At 38.2% G+C, this 16,733-nt stretch overlaps 1 protein-coding gene across 1 annotated transcript in view; it reads left to right on the top strand.

Moving 5' to 3' along the window:
- The window catches only part of papss1 (3'-phosphoadenosine 5'-phosphosulfate synthase 1), a 35,293-nt gene that overhangs the window by 15,503 nt on the left and 3,057 nt on the right, over window positions 1-16,733 (top strand). The window contains exons 9-11 of the mRNA XM_056456580.1: window positions 7,432-7,567; window positions 7,725-7,993; window positions 12,810-13,039. Coding sequence (XP_056312555.1) covers window positions 7,432-7,567; window positions 7,725-7,993; window positions 12,810-13,039 — 635 coding nt within the window. The remainder of the gene's footprint in view (window positions 1-7,431; window positions 7,568-7,724; window positions 7,994-12,809; window positions 13,040-16,733) is intronic.

Here is a 16,733-nt window from a genome sequence, read left to right as displayed (position 1 = left end):
CACCTGGAAAGTCCCGATTATAAGCCTGCCCTGAATGAGAGCACTGTTTAGACTACATACATGTTAATATGGAAGCAGAATCGCAGTGATTCAGCAGCACGATCCATTAACGCATCACTTTTCACCTGTCATGGAAACTGTTCTACAGATGGTACAAATGTGAAATTGTTCAAGGCTTTCGGCTGCTTCAATGCTATTTGGTACATTATTATTATTATTATTTGTTCAAGACTCAATGTCATCTGGAACTCGCAGTTCACATTTGCATTAGACATTATAGATGTAGATACAGTGGGGGAAATAAGTATTGAACATGTCATGTTTTTTCCTAGGAATAATATTTAAAGGAGCTGTCTACATGGAATTGAACCTGATTTTAGAAAAAACCAAAACAATACAAACAAAAATAAAACGAAACAAAAAAGTGATCTTTAATAACAATGGAATAACACAAGTATAATTTAATGAACTACTGAAATGTATTGCACTGCTTAGGTGTGAGTTTATCACAGACCTCAACCGAGTGTAAAAATCTTGATGGTTCTGTGAGTCTCGTCTATCAAATCTGAGCTTTATTTTGTATGTTCAATTGGATTTAAGTCAGGTGATTGGCTAGGCCATTCTTCCTTGGCCACTGGTCCTTCCAGTTTCCTTGGCTGTGTTTTGGATCATTGTCTTGCTGAAATGTCCACCCTGGTTTCATCTTCATCATCTGATAATGTAGATGTTGCACTGAAGCAGCTAATATTCATTTACACTGAGGAAGGGCAGAAGGTTGCTAAAGAACTACTGAGAGATTTCAACTGCTGTCTGGGTTTTCACTGCCTTTCTACACCTCCCTTTCTTCATGTGTTCAATACTTTTTCCCTACGTCATGTCATTTTATTATGCTTAATAACTTAATTTGTAAACCAATTAGATTTGTTTTCTGTGCATATATAGGTTTGTTTGGTTGTTATCAACATCCAGTGAAAATTTTAAGTCAACAGCACCTTTAGACATATGTTTTCTGAGAAAAAGGGTGATGTGTGCAATACTTATTTCCCCCACTGTAGATAGTTATAGATGTATTATAATCGTAGATAAATATGGTGGGTAGTATAACTATTTCCTAATATAGTATTCATACAGGTGTTATGATATCAAATAATAATTATATTATTATTTTTTTATTATATTTTTTTCTAGTTCAGAATCAGAATCGTGCGCAAACACACAAGGATTTCTTTTTTCTTTTTTCTTTTTTTCATGTCTCAGGGTACACACATATGCATATCAATACAAGAAGACAGAAGGACATTTAAATAAGTGGGAAATAAAGTAAACAATGAAGATTATGACAATTATGACATCAGCACAAAAAAAAACATTAAGTGTGCCTCACACAGGAGAGTGGGCTTGACAAACCACCTGTAGAAACACTCAAAAAAAAAAATTTGCTTGTGAATCGTTCAGTTTTTCCACTTATAAAGTCCGCAATGTAAATAGCAAATGCGCCATGGCGTGACGCAATTGACGCTTAAAGGGAATGGGAGATGAGACTCTTATTGGTTTAATGCACGTTTTTCTCAAAACACACCCATAACTCATTAAGAGAATAGGCACAACCCTGTTAGACCATGCGCAAAGCATTTTAAAATGGCAAAAGTGTATTCGAACATGCCCTTGATGCTTTTGCGCAATGCGCTTTAGACTCTGCGCCTAGTTTGTTAAAATAGAGCCCATAGTTTTCTGTGTACATACACTGTAATAATGCAGGACCTGTAGAAACACTCAAAAAAAAAAAAAAATTAAAACCACTCCCTTTTACGCTAATAGCACAAACAGATCCTTTGTACAATACACATCTTTTTTCTATTGCCTCTTCTTCTTGAATCGCCGAATGCCTCCACAATTGTAAGTTGCTTTAGACAAAAGCATCTCTAAATGATTAAATGTAAGTTATATATACACACATCTAGATGGTTTGCATGCAATGTTTGCATTGTTGGCACTTTTTTTGTATCTGTAACTGTGAAAGAAAGATTTTCCACTTTTCTACCATTTTAAAAGGTAAAGTCATGATATCTAGCGAGAAACGACAGACCTGATGCTTTATAAGGTCCCCGTGCGCTCTCATTGCCAAGCTTTCTTTGGCCTGCGTTCTGACAGCCGACGGAGCCACGATGCCCTCTCAGTTGGTCTGTGGAAACAGGGTCTCGCGCGTTCCCTCATCTTTACCCCATCGCCGCTTTCGTAATCTCTTTATTCCTCGACCTCCTTCATTTCACACTTGTGTTTTAGTTGGATTTCTCACCCTGCACTCTCTTTAAACAGTGTTTGGGCAAGTGACGTTCAGCTCCCCTTCTCTACCCCTTCACCTTCCTCTTACAAATCTTGCCGAGTAAATACTGAACAATTGTTTCCATCTGTAAGTAGGGATTGTGGGCTTAGGTGGACTTTAATGGCTCCGCTCTGCTCCAGCTCGCACTAATGGGCGCCAACGGTGAGCCTTCGGACTCTGGAACGGCCCTGTCTGTCTGCTGGCCTACGGTCACAAATAAACCCATCCCCAGAACAAAGGAAAAAGTTGCACACTGTAAAGAAACTAGCGATCAGCGTTCTTTTAATTTATCGTATTCTTCGCTCAAAGGCTTTTTCTTAGTGCAGTTCAGAGTTATTCGAATCTCTAGTAAACTTTGAATCCTCTTCACTAAAGCCTGTGTGTGTAATTTAATATAAGGGTATTCTTAATGCATTGATAATGCAGTAAAATATGCTTTATCTTTCTAGGGCCCTATCATACACCAGGCGTAATACAACACAAGACGTATTTGGCGCGATTTGTTGCTATTTTCAAACCAGCACAACAGTAATTTTCATGTTTTGTGCCTCATTGTTTAAATGGCAAATCCATTTGTGTCACTCAGTTCATTTATGACAATTAGCATTTGTATAATGTTATTATTGTTCATTTATTCATTTTCTTTTTGGCTTAGTCCCTTTATTAATCTGGGGTCGCCACAGCGGAATGAACCGCCAACTTATCCAGCATATGTTTAACACAGCGGATGCCCTTCCAGCCACAACCCAACACTGGGAAACACCCATACACTCTTGGATTTACACACATACACTACACCAAATTCAGCTTATTTATCAATTCATCTATAGCGCATATATTTGGACTGTGGGAGAAACCGGAGCACCCGGAGGAAATGCAGGCAATCACGGGGAGAACATGCAAACTCCACACAGTAATGCCAACTGGTCCAGCTGGGGCTCAAACCAGCAACCTTCTTGCTGTGAGGCAATCGTGCGACCCACTGCGCCACCGTGATGCCATAATGTTGTATTTGTTTTAATAAAAACAAGTTTAGATTTGTCCACCTGTAAGCGTCTCCAAAACCCGACATCACCATATGGGGCATAAAAAAAAATGTTTGGATATAACTGGATATAATTATTGTTCATTTATTAATTTGCTGAAAATTAGAGCTGAATATAGAAATAGCTTTGAAACAAATCTTTGCGCTAAACAAACGAAATTATGTAGGCTAATATGTTAATATGTAGGCTAATGTGTTCAGCGGAGTTTCCTTACTCCACAAAAGTAAAGAGATGAAGTAAGAGAATGAGGCTAAATGGAGGAGGCTCGTTCTTTATCCTCGTGCTGCAGATGGTCTGTTTAACTGTTTTCTCGCTTGTGAATCGTTCAGTTTTTTTCAATTATAAAGTCCGCAATGTAAATAGCAAATGCGCCATGGCGTGACGCAATTGACTCTTAAAGGGAATGGTAGATGAGACTCTGATTGGGTTAATGCACGTTATTCTCAAAACACACCCATAACTCATTAAGAGAATAAGCACAACCCTGTTAGACCATGCGCAAAGCATTTTAAAATAGCAAAAGTGTATTCAGGCATGCCCTTAATGCTTTTGCGCAATGCGCTTTAGACTTTGCGCCTAGATTGTTAAAATGGAGCCCATAGTTTATTTCTGTGTACATACACTGTAATAATGCAGGATTCCACACAATTCATTCATGTCGTCGCAGCACAAATTGATAAGTGGATTGAACATAAAATAATTGTCTCAAAATCTCAAGAATTGTTTTTTAAAAAAGTATTTTGAACATACAGCAACATATTTTGACAGCATATTTTACCCTAACCTTTACACCTTCATGCCATTTAGAAATAAATATAGTATGTATCAGGTAATCTAGTTGTTGTAGCAGTTAAATTATAATGTATAGTACAGTACGTAGAATGTGGTCACAAACATTAACAGCCAAAGCATTAACAGCTAATAAGCAATTAGGTAAAAGTAAGACTTGATCCGAACATGTTACCACATTATAAACCCTTTATACAGTTTTTTTTTTTGGATGTTCAATTTTTGTCACTTAAGCATTAAAAGTTCTTAAGATGTGATAGTGTAGGATATTCAATCTATTATAATATAGATCAGAGAAGCCCAAAGTTGGCCCATGGTAATCTTTGATTTGGCCTGCCATCCCATCTGAGAAGAGAGTAAGAATGATAGGGATGGTTTAGAGAGTGTCATTTCAAATATAATGTAACCTTTTGTTTGTTTTATTGTTAAATATAAAGTTTAAATGTACACACTGTCACCTGATAGATAGAGAACAATGCAGAGACTTTGGTGAGCAAATCAAGGAGATGGCAGATTCTGCTTGACTAGTGTATTCAGCATTGAACTCCACCACTCTTCACTGTTATGTTTTTTTGCAATACGTTATAAATTTTAAAAGTTATAGTGCATTAGTTAATACGATTTAAAGTGATATTTTTCATTTATTTTTAAATATTATGAAATAAATTCTGAAATTATCCATGACAACTTTAATGTAATCTAGTTTGGTATATTCACCTCTGGCCCACAGCTCATGATGATATTTGATTTTTGGTCCTTTATATGAAAAAGTTTGGGCACCCCTGATATAGATGGATTAAATATAGTTTAGTATTATTACTGTTGTACACATTATTCATTCATTTTCATTTCGGCTTAGTCCCTTTATTAATCTGGGGTCGCCACAGCGGAATGAACCGTTAACTTATCCAGCATATGTTTTACGCAGCGGATGCCCTTCCAGCTGCAACCCATCACTGGGAAACATCCATACACACTCATTCACACGCTTGCGCTACGGACAATTTAGACTACACGATTCACCTATACCACATGTTTTTGGACTTGTGGGGGAAACCGGAGCAACTGGAGGAAACCCACACCAACATGCGGAGAACATGCAAACTCCACACAGAAATGCCTACTGACCCAGCGGGGGCTCGAACCAGCAAACTTTTTGCTGTGAGGCGATTGTGCTACCCACTGCGCCACCGGGCTGCCCCTGCTGTACACATTATACCATTGTTTTTAGGGTGTTGTTTCTGAATACCCTTATAATGCATTATATATTAGGCTTCTTGTACTGTGTTACAAAAGTGTATAATAGGTTTAAATGTGGCTGATTTTATTTCTTAAATTGTGCACACTTAACTACATCAGTTTTTACTTTCTGATGACATTTTAGAATAATTTGTCTCTGCTAGGGCCCTAATTTACTAATAATGAACTGATGTGACATCGTTTCAAACAAAATCAGACCAAAATCAAGTTTGTTTGGGGTTTGTTTCAGGAGTTTCAAATGGCGAGTTTCAAACTTTCCAGAAAAGTTTAGGTCAGACGTCCAAGAGTAAAAACATAGACTGAAGAGCTGCTTCGTAGTAATAATTGAAATGCAATTTTAAACATGTAAAAACAAGACAAGACTGCATCAGATAGTAGCAATATTAATGTTTGCACTCCAGTCAAATAAAATCACGTCATGTTTATTTATAGGACTTTATACAGTACAATATTTTTGTATAATCATGTCAGGGACTGGTGTTGCAACGTCTTGTGAAAGTCATTTCTTTGTAAAGAAGTATTTGATTTTGAGGCTCCTTGAAGTTCTGTCAAAGCCAAACCTGGAACTACCGTCATGCCTGTTTTCATTTTACACCATCATTAATATCACTTAAGCTGAAACAACCCCCCCCAAAACAAATGAGTCCGAATGCCTCCTTGATTAATAGAGCCCCCAAAATAGCAATATTTGATCTTATGAATCTGTAAGTAAGAGAAACTAAATGCATCTATGTGCATACTGTTAGAAGTAGAGTTCACAGAATCATGCACATGTTCAATTCCCTCTGCTGAAGCATGTCAATCAGCGGGGCTGTAAAACTGGCCTCCATTATATGCAGTAAATACACTTTTCCTGTTTATTTCGGCTGTCAGTCTGACAGCTGAATCCACATTGGGAGTTTCGGTGATGGGGGGATGTTAAGCAGACTTGAGAACATTTACCTAATTGCATTATCTGTTTTCTTTCCCTTCGCTGAATGGGCTGCAGTGCTCAACCAGCGCTATTTTCTATGACAGTTAATAGTGTTGATTTACTGTATAGATCGATTTGGTGCCAACAGAGTTTTTCCATCGCCAGCCTTTGCAACATAAATGAAATAAACGGCTGCTACTGTTGCTATACTGCAGCCAGCCAGTGACAGCTGCGCATGCATTCAGTCTTCAAATGCAAAAGCAGTGCAGTGGATGAAGCGTTTTATTAACATTCGCCGCTTTTAGGCATCTCCAAGTTTGCTTAATACGATCACATACTTGCACATAAAGGTCCCTTGCCACCAGTGCTGCTGTCAAGTCGAATCAACAGATGAAAGTCTGCCGGGTTGTGAAATGGGATTCTCCGTCGTTGCGGCCCCAAAATCTGCCGCAAGCTGTGGTATCCTCTGCATACTGTGCAGATTTTTAACCCTGGCCAAGTTAGAAGCTCAACGAATGCCAATGAGGACCTCCCGAAGGCGAAATATTAGTGAAAGCAGTCGAAAGTTGTAGCCTGATATAACGGGTGCCTATATAGGTGGATTTGAAGTCCTGTTTTGAAATGTAAATGTTTAAAAATCCAGCTAATCAACTAGGAGCCTTTGAATTCAAATCTGGGAATGATACTTTCTGTTAAACTTGAAAATACGGCTTTGTTTTTTTGTACTATTAAAGTTCACAGGTGACTGCAATTGTGGACTTTTAAGGAAGAACCACTTTGGTTTTGCAACCTTTGCAAGGTTAACGACGTCATCTTTGAAATGAATACGAAGTTTTGATTGATTCTTGTATATTTTCCTGTTTGAATCTACAACCGACCATATTAGCTGCCAATTTCAAACAGTTTATTCTGTCTTAGTGGCCAGAAGATGTTGTAGATCAAACAAGTCTAGCTATGTTAGACTGTTTTTCTTTCTCTAAAGCAAAGTGCTGAGAGTTTGAAATGATTTTCTTGTTGTTTTGGCTTCTAAAAACTGAAGTGTTTCTTTTGTTTCTGCAAGTGTTGCAGGTTTTGTGCCTGATGGTCTTTTTTTGTGGCAGATGGTGATGGAGAGTGGAGATTGGCTGGTTGGAGGAGATCTCCAGGTGCTGGATCGAATCTACTGGAATGACGGGCTGGATAGTTACAGACTTACACCAACTGAACTCAAGCAGAAGTTTAAAGAGATGAACGCTGGTATGAGTAGTCTGCTATTCAAACTGTAGCAGTCAACATAGAAGCATGGATTTTCTTTAAATGACTGAGTTAGTTTTAATACAAACTTCAATAGTAAGTCAATATAGAGTTTATTTGTATTTCTAGACTGTGATGTATTTGCTGTTCTCTTTTTTAGATGCCGTCTTTGCCTTTCAACTGCGAAACCCAGTGCATAATGGCCATGCACTGCTCATGCAGGATACACAGCGGCGTCTAATTGAACGTGGCTACCGCCGTCCTGTCCTTCTGCTGCACCCGCTGGGTGGATGGACCAAAGATGATGACGTGCCATTGGCCTGGCGCATGAAACAGCATGCAGCCGTGCTGGAGGAGGGTCTACTTGATCCCAACTCCACCATAGTTGCCATTTTCCCATCACCAATGATGTACGCCGGCCCCACAGAGGTTAGTGTGGAATGCAAAAAGGACCTAGAATAGACACCTGATGTGTCCCATTATAAGTAATAATGTTTGGTCATTATAATTTTTAGTTAGCTATTCATTATATTTGTTTGTTTTTATACTTTATTCGGTTACTCTTTATCAAGTACAACCCCAAATCAGAAAATGGAAATGGCAAATAAAAAAGAAAGTAGTGATTTCTAAATTTACTTGGACTTATTATATTTATATACTTATATTTCATTGCAGACAATACAACAAACATTATTTAATGTGTTCCTCATGATTTTTCTTTCTTTTTTATTAAATAAACACCTGTTCTAATTTTGGTTCTTGCAACACATTTCAAAAAAGTTGGAACAGTAATGCATTTACCACTTTCTAATGTTGCCATTTCTTTTCACAACACTTAGGACATTTAGGACCTGAATACACTAAGTGATGAAGTGTTTCAGGGGTAATTTTGTTCCATTCTTCTTGCAAACAAGTCTTAAGGTGGGCAACAGTACAGGGTCTTTGTTTTCACCACACATTCTGTATTAGAGACAGGTCGGGACTGCAAACAGGCCAGTCAATTACCTGTATGTTCTTCCTCTGCAGCCAGGACTTTGTATTGTGTGCAGAATGTGGTTTTGCATTGTCTTGTTGAAATATGCATAGACATCCCTGGAAAAGATATCATTTTGAAGGCAGCATATTGTGCTCCAAAATCTTTATGTGCTTTTCAGCATTAATTGTGCCATCAAGTTATCTTCACTAAGGGCACTTGACCATGACAGACCTTGGCTTTTGGACTTGTTGCTGGTAACAACAAGTCTGGTCTGGATGATCCTTTTCTTCTTTGGTCCGAAACACACAGCGTCCATTTCTCCCAAAAAATACCTAAAATACTGATTATGACCACAGTACACGTTTCCACTTTGTGATGGTCCATCCTAGATTCCTCCGAGCCCAGAGAAGTCACCGGTGCTTCTGGACACTATTAACATAGGGCCTCCTTTTGGCACAGTGCAGTTTTAGCTGCCATTTGTGAATGTAACTAGGTATTGTGGTACTTGACAGTTTTGCCAAAGTAGTTGCAGGTCTGAATGACAGGAAAGGATGTATATTTACAATTGAAATGAAATTGGAGAGATAAATCATGACATATATTGTGTACATATTGTCTGCAATGAAATCACAGTCTAAGACCCAATCCCAATTCTATTTTTTTAAGACCGTAACTATACTGCGCATTTACACAGTGGCCATATTCATTTATATAAACACACGAAAACAACTTTAACATTATAACAGACACTGTAAAATGCTCATTCCCAGCCACTAGACTTTTCTGAAAGGGCATTCCAGTGTCGTTGTGGGACTATACAGGAGTTAATTATATGGATTATAGAAAATTTGCGGTTTTTATTTATTTTTTTTTAGTGTTTTTTTTTTTATAGCATGATTGTAAAACACGAACGTGGTTATGAAAATATTAAAACATGTGTTTGTTTGTTGTAAAAATTGATAATAATGACAAAATACAAATTTTTGGATCTCCTTACTTCCGGGTGCTGTGATCCTGCTGTTGTATCTGGTGTATTATGGGAAATTTTCTTACCCCTTGGTTTCAAGTGTGGTTGTGAAAAAATCTTGGTTCGAAGGGCTATTCACCCCTTCCCCTTAGCCCTACGCCTTCAAGCTAAAGAGAATTGGGACACCCATACACTATTCACAGGAACGTGCAAAACTAGGGGTAAGGGAAAGGGCTAAGGGGTAGAATTGGGATTGGGCCAAAGTAAATTTGGAAATTACTACTTTTTTATTTGCATTTTCCATACTGTCCCAACTTTTTCTGATTTTGGGTTGTACTTATCTATAAAAAATTTTATGGTCACTATGCATATTAAAATGAATGCAAAGATTCTCCTCCCCATGCCCAATTCTTTCTGATTTTGCTCATTTGAAATATCGCCTGCCTGCATACTAGGGAATTGCATACTGCTTGACGTTTTAGACAATGTGCTTTTCTTCAAGAATGATAATCAAAACGGTGTTTGAAATCAATGAACTGTTGTATGGAAAGTTAGTGGTGAAGAATCTTGCGTAGGCTGCATTCCTTAGTAAATTGTCAGTGGTGCACTGAATTTCTGATCCGTTCCACCTAACCAGTGCTGGAGGTAAAAGGCAGCCGGCACAGTGTGTACTTGGGGGCATCACACGTCTCTGGACATTGCAGTAGGAATTGATTTTCCCCTCCTGAAGTGGGTCTAAACAGAACCAAATTTTTTCAAGGCCAATGACATCCCTTTATGATCCATACGTGCATGCAATCATACGGCAAGGACGAATGGGGAGCTTTCTTCTGACAAAAAAAGTTGCTGGTATAGTGTTCCATGGCTATTTTGAAGTCTCTTGTTCTTTAATCATGTGGCCGGGACATTAAAAAATTTATTGGGAGCAGACAGAGTCTGTAAGACTAAAGCAAGCCCACAGGAAGCAGTCGTTCGCCTCACTGAGTTATGAGGAGGAAGTAGGGGACATGCTGACTCCACAGAAAAGAATTAGCTTAGGTGGCCAATTCTGATCATGTGTCCACTTAGAAATGTTTTCGTTTTATCTCAAAATGATCGCTTTTGACAGCTTTTTGAGTTGTCCCCATCATTGTGTCACTGAACAAAATTTCATGTTTCCATTTGGTTTACATTATCATTGTTATTCCAGTTTTAAGCACAGGATTGTTAATCAGAAATGATTAATGTCATCATTTATTCACTCATGTTGTTCCAATCCTTTCATTCTTTCATGGACAACATAAAAGCACAGACTGTCCCAGATGCTTCTTTCTGCATTTATCTGTTTGATTTGCGTGTTGTATTCCAAGTTTTCCTCCATTTTTGTGTCTATGTAAAAACGAAAACGTTTAATGTTAGAGGCAGGAAATTGTCCCATTGTGGGTGCTCTGAAATCTCATTTGGTGACAAAACACAGAATCTACTAGCATGAAATATGGTGGCATATTTGTTTGGGGTCAGTGGGAATGACATTTAAGAACTATGGCTGAGGAGAACAGTTCAAGTGTATAATTATGAAAATGTTAGTATTGTATTAAAACGGCATGGTTTCAGAAAACTGTGCGGGTGACTGGATTCTTTGATGATAGTGTATGGTTTTTGTTTTGTCTTTCCAAAAATTCATGCAAATGTATTTTTTTTTCTAGATTTTGAACTACTGCTCACAATTTATAAACGATTGATCTATTTATTTTTCAGAAATATTGTTATCAGGATTTTGAGTGGTGGCTTTATCATGATAACACTCAAAATCACAAAGGTTCTTCAGCAAAAATCCTTTTGTTTTGTCCTTACACATACATAGCGCTTTTCTGGACACTCAAAGCACTTTACACATTTTTGGGGAAATCTCCTCATCCACCACCAGTGTGCAGCATCCACATGGATGACGCAACGGCAGCCATATTGCACCAGACCGCACACCAGCTGATTGGTGGAGAGGAGACAATTAACTTGATGAAGCCAATTATGATATGGGGATGGTTAGGAGGCCTTGATGGACAGAGGCCAGTTGGCAAATTTGGCCAGGATGCCAAGGTTAATCCCCTACTCTTTTTCTAAAGACATCCTAGGATTTCTAACAACCATAGAGAGTCAGGACCTCGGTTTAACATCTCATCCAAAATACGGCGCTTACTGAGCAGTATAGAGTCCCCATCAATATACTGGGTGTGTGGACCCACACAGACCGCAGGTTGAGTGCCCCCTGCTGTCTCACTAACACCACTTCCAGCAGCAACCTAGTTTTCCCATGTGGACTCCCATCCAGGTACTGAAAGGGCACAGCCCTGCTTGGCTTTAGTGGACGACCATGTTGCAGAGCGCTAGCTGGCAGCTAGTTTTGTGAAATATAATGAACGCAAGTGCCACCCCAACTCTACTTAACATCCACATAAATTAAAAGAATATTATTAATACTGTTAATTAAGCATTAAACAGCGGTACCAAGCTAGTCTTGTGCTATGAGCCACCACAGTAGTTAATTACATGCCGATAACTTCTCTTATAATATATTTGTGCATGCTGTTGAAGAGTGCACTGTGAGCACAGAATAACAGCTAAGTGAAAGTGGCAGGATTTTTGCTATACCAGCGCTGCCAGTAGAAAAAACACTTTCGTTTTGCCGCTTTTAGTATGTCTCATCCTGAAAATGAACCAGACCCTTGCGAATGCCGCGTCCTTTCTGAAACGCCCTTTAGGAGAACGTGTTTTACTCACCCAAACAGGAATCGCATCTGACAAGAGTTGTCAACAGCTTTCCAACACCACAGCTCACTCAAAACCCTTCTGCGATCCACTTTTGGGACCACCAGATGAGAAACCCTGCCCTAATTGATTGACTTTAAAGGTCCACTGAAATTAAAATAACGTTTTTTAGATGTTAGTGTCAGCATGTTATTTTTAGGAAATCTACTCTATAAGACAAAACAGTGGCAAAGATGTAAAAAAAAATGTTCACGTCACCTTGTACTTCAGTTTCTCATCACATCTTGACCAATCAAATGCTCTGTAGTATCTGGCATTCCCCGCCCCCTTCAAGGCGCTTTGCTTTTCATTTGATGCGCTTGATCTCAACCACTCTCACTGTGTTAAAACTAAACCTTATTGGCTTTTAAAGCGGGAGGAGCTATTCTATGTCCCTCCCTCTCTATATATTTCAATTGAGATTACATCAAAAATCAGAAAAAAATGAATGCACATTTCAAAACACTTTTAGAGAGTTTTAAAGTGAAAGTGGACTAAATCTGAACTGTTTCCGACAGGTGCAGTGGCACTGCAGAGCCCGAATGGTGGCTGGGGCCAACTTTTACATAGTGGGCCGTGACCCTGCAGGAATGCCTCACCCGGACACTGGTAAAGACCTCTACGAGCCTTCACACGGTGCTAAAGTCCTCACCATGGCACCTGGACTCATATCGCTGGAAATCGTGCCTTTCAAAGTGGCAGCCTACAATAAAGTCAAGAAGGCTATGGATTTTTATGACCCCCAAAAGTAAGTTTCTTTTTTCTTATCTCCCCATTTGAACTGCTTTGCATTTTATTAACAATAATTAAGCAAGACAACCACCATACCTCATCAAAATCCAGAATAAAACCAGCTGCCGGAGGCCTAGATTTACCTAAATTTATCTTCCATGCATGTTCAAAGCAATCCATCACTGCACATGAAACTGCTCTCCATGTCAGGCTTCCTCGATTCCTAACTGCCAAGCCAAGAATAACAGGAAATGTTTTGTTGTTGTGTGCTTTTACCAAATTCGACGGCTTTGTTCCATTCTTTGAAGTCATTTAGAAGTGGAGACCTGCCATTATTCCTCTGGCACTGTGCAAATTCTGTGGAAGATGACTAACGAAAATCATGCCCTTTTTTGGCGTATCGTCTTGCAATTAATAGCGCCCACCGCTATCGAGTTAACAGGCTTTTTTGAGTCGTCCCTGATGAATACCATGCCCCCATGTCATCACGCTGCAGATCTGACTGGAGGAACGACAGGGGACTTTTTAATGTTGCACGATCTTTATGCTAATGTGCGTCCCACACAGAGTTTGAAGGAACCACTTACCAAAAAATGAAAATTGTATCAAATTACTCGCCCCCGGATCATTTCAAAATCATATGCAGTTATTTTCTTCCATGGAAGGAGGAGGAGGACAACAACAACAACAACAACAACCGCAGATCCCCATTAGTCAAGCTCTAAAAAGAACAAACAACTATGAAAAATACATATATTTAAACATATTCTTCTCAATGAAAGTTTTATTCAGATGTTTCTCAATATTAGTAAAATTCTGTGCTTCAAGACCCCTCAAATTCTAATCTTCATATGAGGGATCCCATTCCTTGAATATAAAAGCTGTTTATAATTCAATTTATATTAATCATCATAATGTATTGTGCTCAACATATATGAGTACACCGCTCTCAAATCTCTCATTTAGATTAATGTTTTCAAGAGGAAGCTTTACAATATTTGTGCAGGTATATTAGATTAGTCAGTACTGAAGCCAAATCTCGACCTAATCTAACAACATAACTTGTGATAATGGTCCAAAATTAGAACACTCAAATGTATATGTTAGAGAAAAATACTAAATAAAAATGTAAAAAGAGCAAAATTCAAGAGAAACAGAAAAAAATTATTAACCTTTGTTAAACTTTTTGTAGTTTGTAATTATTTTTTCAATATTTCACATGAATTGCATTTCTAAAGATGTGATATATTTAAACATATTCTTCTCAATGAAAGTTTTATTCAGATGTTTCTCAATATTTGTCAAATTCTGTGCTTCAAGACCCCTCAAATTCTAATCTTCATATGAGGGACCCCATCCTTGAATGTAAAAGCTGTTTATAATTCAATTTATGTTGTCAATTTATGTTGTTAGTGACTAAAATATTATTTTAATAAATATATCCGTTTAATAATTCTGTTTTGGTTAAATGCACCCAAATATATAATCCATATTCACGTATATAAAAATATTCATTGAGGTTTACTCAGTTATGCTAAGCACTATAATAATAATTAATGCCATTTATATTATTAACTTTATAAATATGTTTCAAATATTATTTGAAACCTATTTAGTGTTAATCAAGTTATTTTATCAATTTTTATTATTTATTTGAATCTTATTGAAATGTTTCAAATTATTTGTAAAATTAAGCTTCAGGACCCCCAAAAACTTTAAAAGAAATTGTATGAGGGACCCCATCCTTTAATGTCAAAGCCGTCTATAATTCTATTTCTATTCAAATTAATATTATTTATGATCGTTATGTCATTTCTATTATTAATAATATTAATAGGTTTCAAATATTAATCAAACTATCTAGTGTTATTGAAGTTATTTTATCAATTTTTATTAATTATTTTAATGTTATTCAATCATATTTTTGGTAGTATTTGTCACTATTCGATGTTTTGATATCATTGTCTTTTATTGTAATAGGGGTTTATTTATCTTAATAAAGTTTGCCTTTTAATGTTAATGAGATCTTATGTTTGATTATTTTAATTTAATTTATAAAAAGTAATCAATTAATTTATTTACATTTTAAGTGTTGTGCATTTTCTCTGGACCCCCCTAGCACTCCCCGTACCCCAGTTTGAAAAGCTGTCTTTCGACACGGTTTTGAGATTGAGAATTGCAATTATCATCTTTATGACTGAGTGCTTGATATACAGTGGGGGAAACGAGTATTAAACACTTCACCATTTTTCTCAGAAAACATATCTAAAGGTGCCGTTGACTAAAGCCTGGTTTATACTTCTGCGTCGAGTGATCGGCGTGACCCACGGCGCATACCTTGCCGTGCATTTATACTTCTGCGCACTGTTTCTGTTGCTCTGCAACAACGCTTCAGAAATGCTAGCTGACAGTAGGTTTTTATGTTCCTCTGTGTCGAGTTTCTTCACTGGTGTTTTGTTTTTTTTGAGTGCTACCTTAGTGTATAAGTGGCTCAAACTCGCTCATTTTGAGGCGGGAACCGGCGGATGTGCAACAACTTTAATCATAAGGTAAACACAAAACAACAGTCTCCATCTGGAGCTCCTTCACGCGACTCCACACTTGTAAACACTCGCTCCATTGGGCTCGCGTGGCTCTCGGTCTCACCCACACTCGTCAGCGATACAAAGCTGACCAATCACAGAGCTTGCGCTATGCGTTGTTGCGATGTGTAGTTACATTTTTTTGAGAGGTGCGCATCAGCGTCGGCCACGGCGAGGGCTATGCGTCGACGCGTAGGCTGCGCCAGAGGATATGCGTGCGCTTAACGCAGAAGTATAAATCGGCCTTTACCCAAATCCATTTATGCAGAGAATACGAGTTCTCTGCATATGAAAACAAATTAGTTTAGAAATGAAGTTATGTGTAATAACATGAAATGACACAGGAAAAAAGTATTAAACACATGAAGAAAGGGAGGTGTAAAAAGGCAGTGAAAGCCCAGACAGCAGCTGGAATCTCTTAATAGTTATTCAGCAACCCTCATTCCCCATATGAGAGACTTCTTTACTATAAAGTATTAAAAACATTTCAGTAGTTCATTACTTTTTTTCTTCTGTCATTCCATTGTTATTACACAACAAATTTATCTGATTTTTATTTTTTGGTTATTTGTTTTTATGTTTGTATTGTTTGGGTTTTTACCAAAATCTGGTTCAGTTTCATGTCAACAGCTCCTTTAGGAATATTATTCAATCAAAAAACATGATGTGTTCAATACGTTTTCCCCCACTGTATAAAGTCATGCGCAGTGGTGACAGTGAGGTTGGAGGTTACTGGCATCACGTCGCTCCTCCATCCCAGCCGCTGGTTATAGGGGGGGGGGTTGGGGGTGCTAGACTCGCACTCCGTCTGAGTTTCAAAGGGTCCCGCTTGGCGCCTTGCTAAATTTATGGCGCTCCCGTCTGCTCCTTGAGAAGGGTGTTGAGCCTGGCCAAATTCGAGACGAATATGGATGCTGAGCCTAATTGCCAGGCATCCCCCTTAAAGTCCTCCTCTAAAAAAGCTCAAATCAGTGCAAGCTGGTTCTCATTTAGATGCATATTAACTGTTCTCTGTGGAGTTGGACTTTATGTGGTCCACCCCATCACCCCATTTGAAGTGACTACCAGGTGAAATGGTGATAATATTCCATAAAGCATCGTTTTTGGCTTTGTCTGATAACTGAATGC

This window comes from Danio aesculapii, chromosome 1, assembly GCF_903798145.1.
Source record: "Danio aesculapii chromosome 1, fDanAes4.1, whole genome shotgun sequence".
Classification (NCBI taxonomy): Eukaryota; Metazoa; Chordata; class Actinopteri; order Cypriniformes; family Danionidae; genus Danio; species Danio aesculapii.
This window is presented reverse-complemented; position numbering and strand designations above follow the sequence as displayed.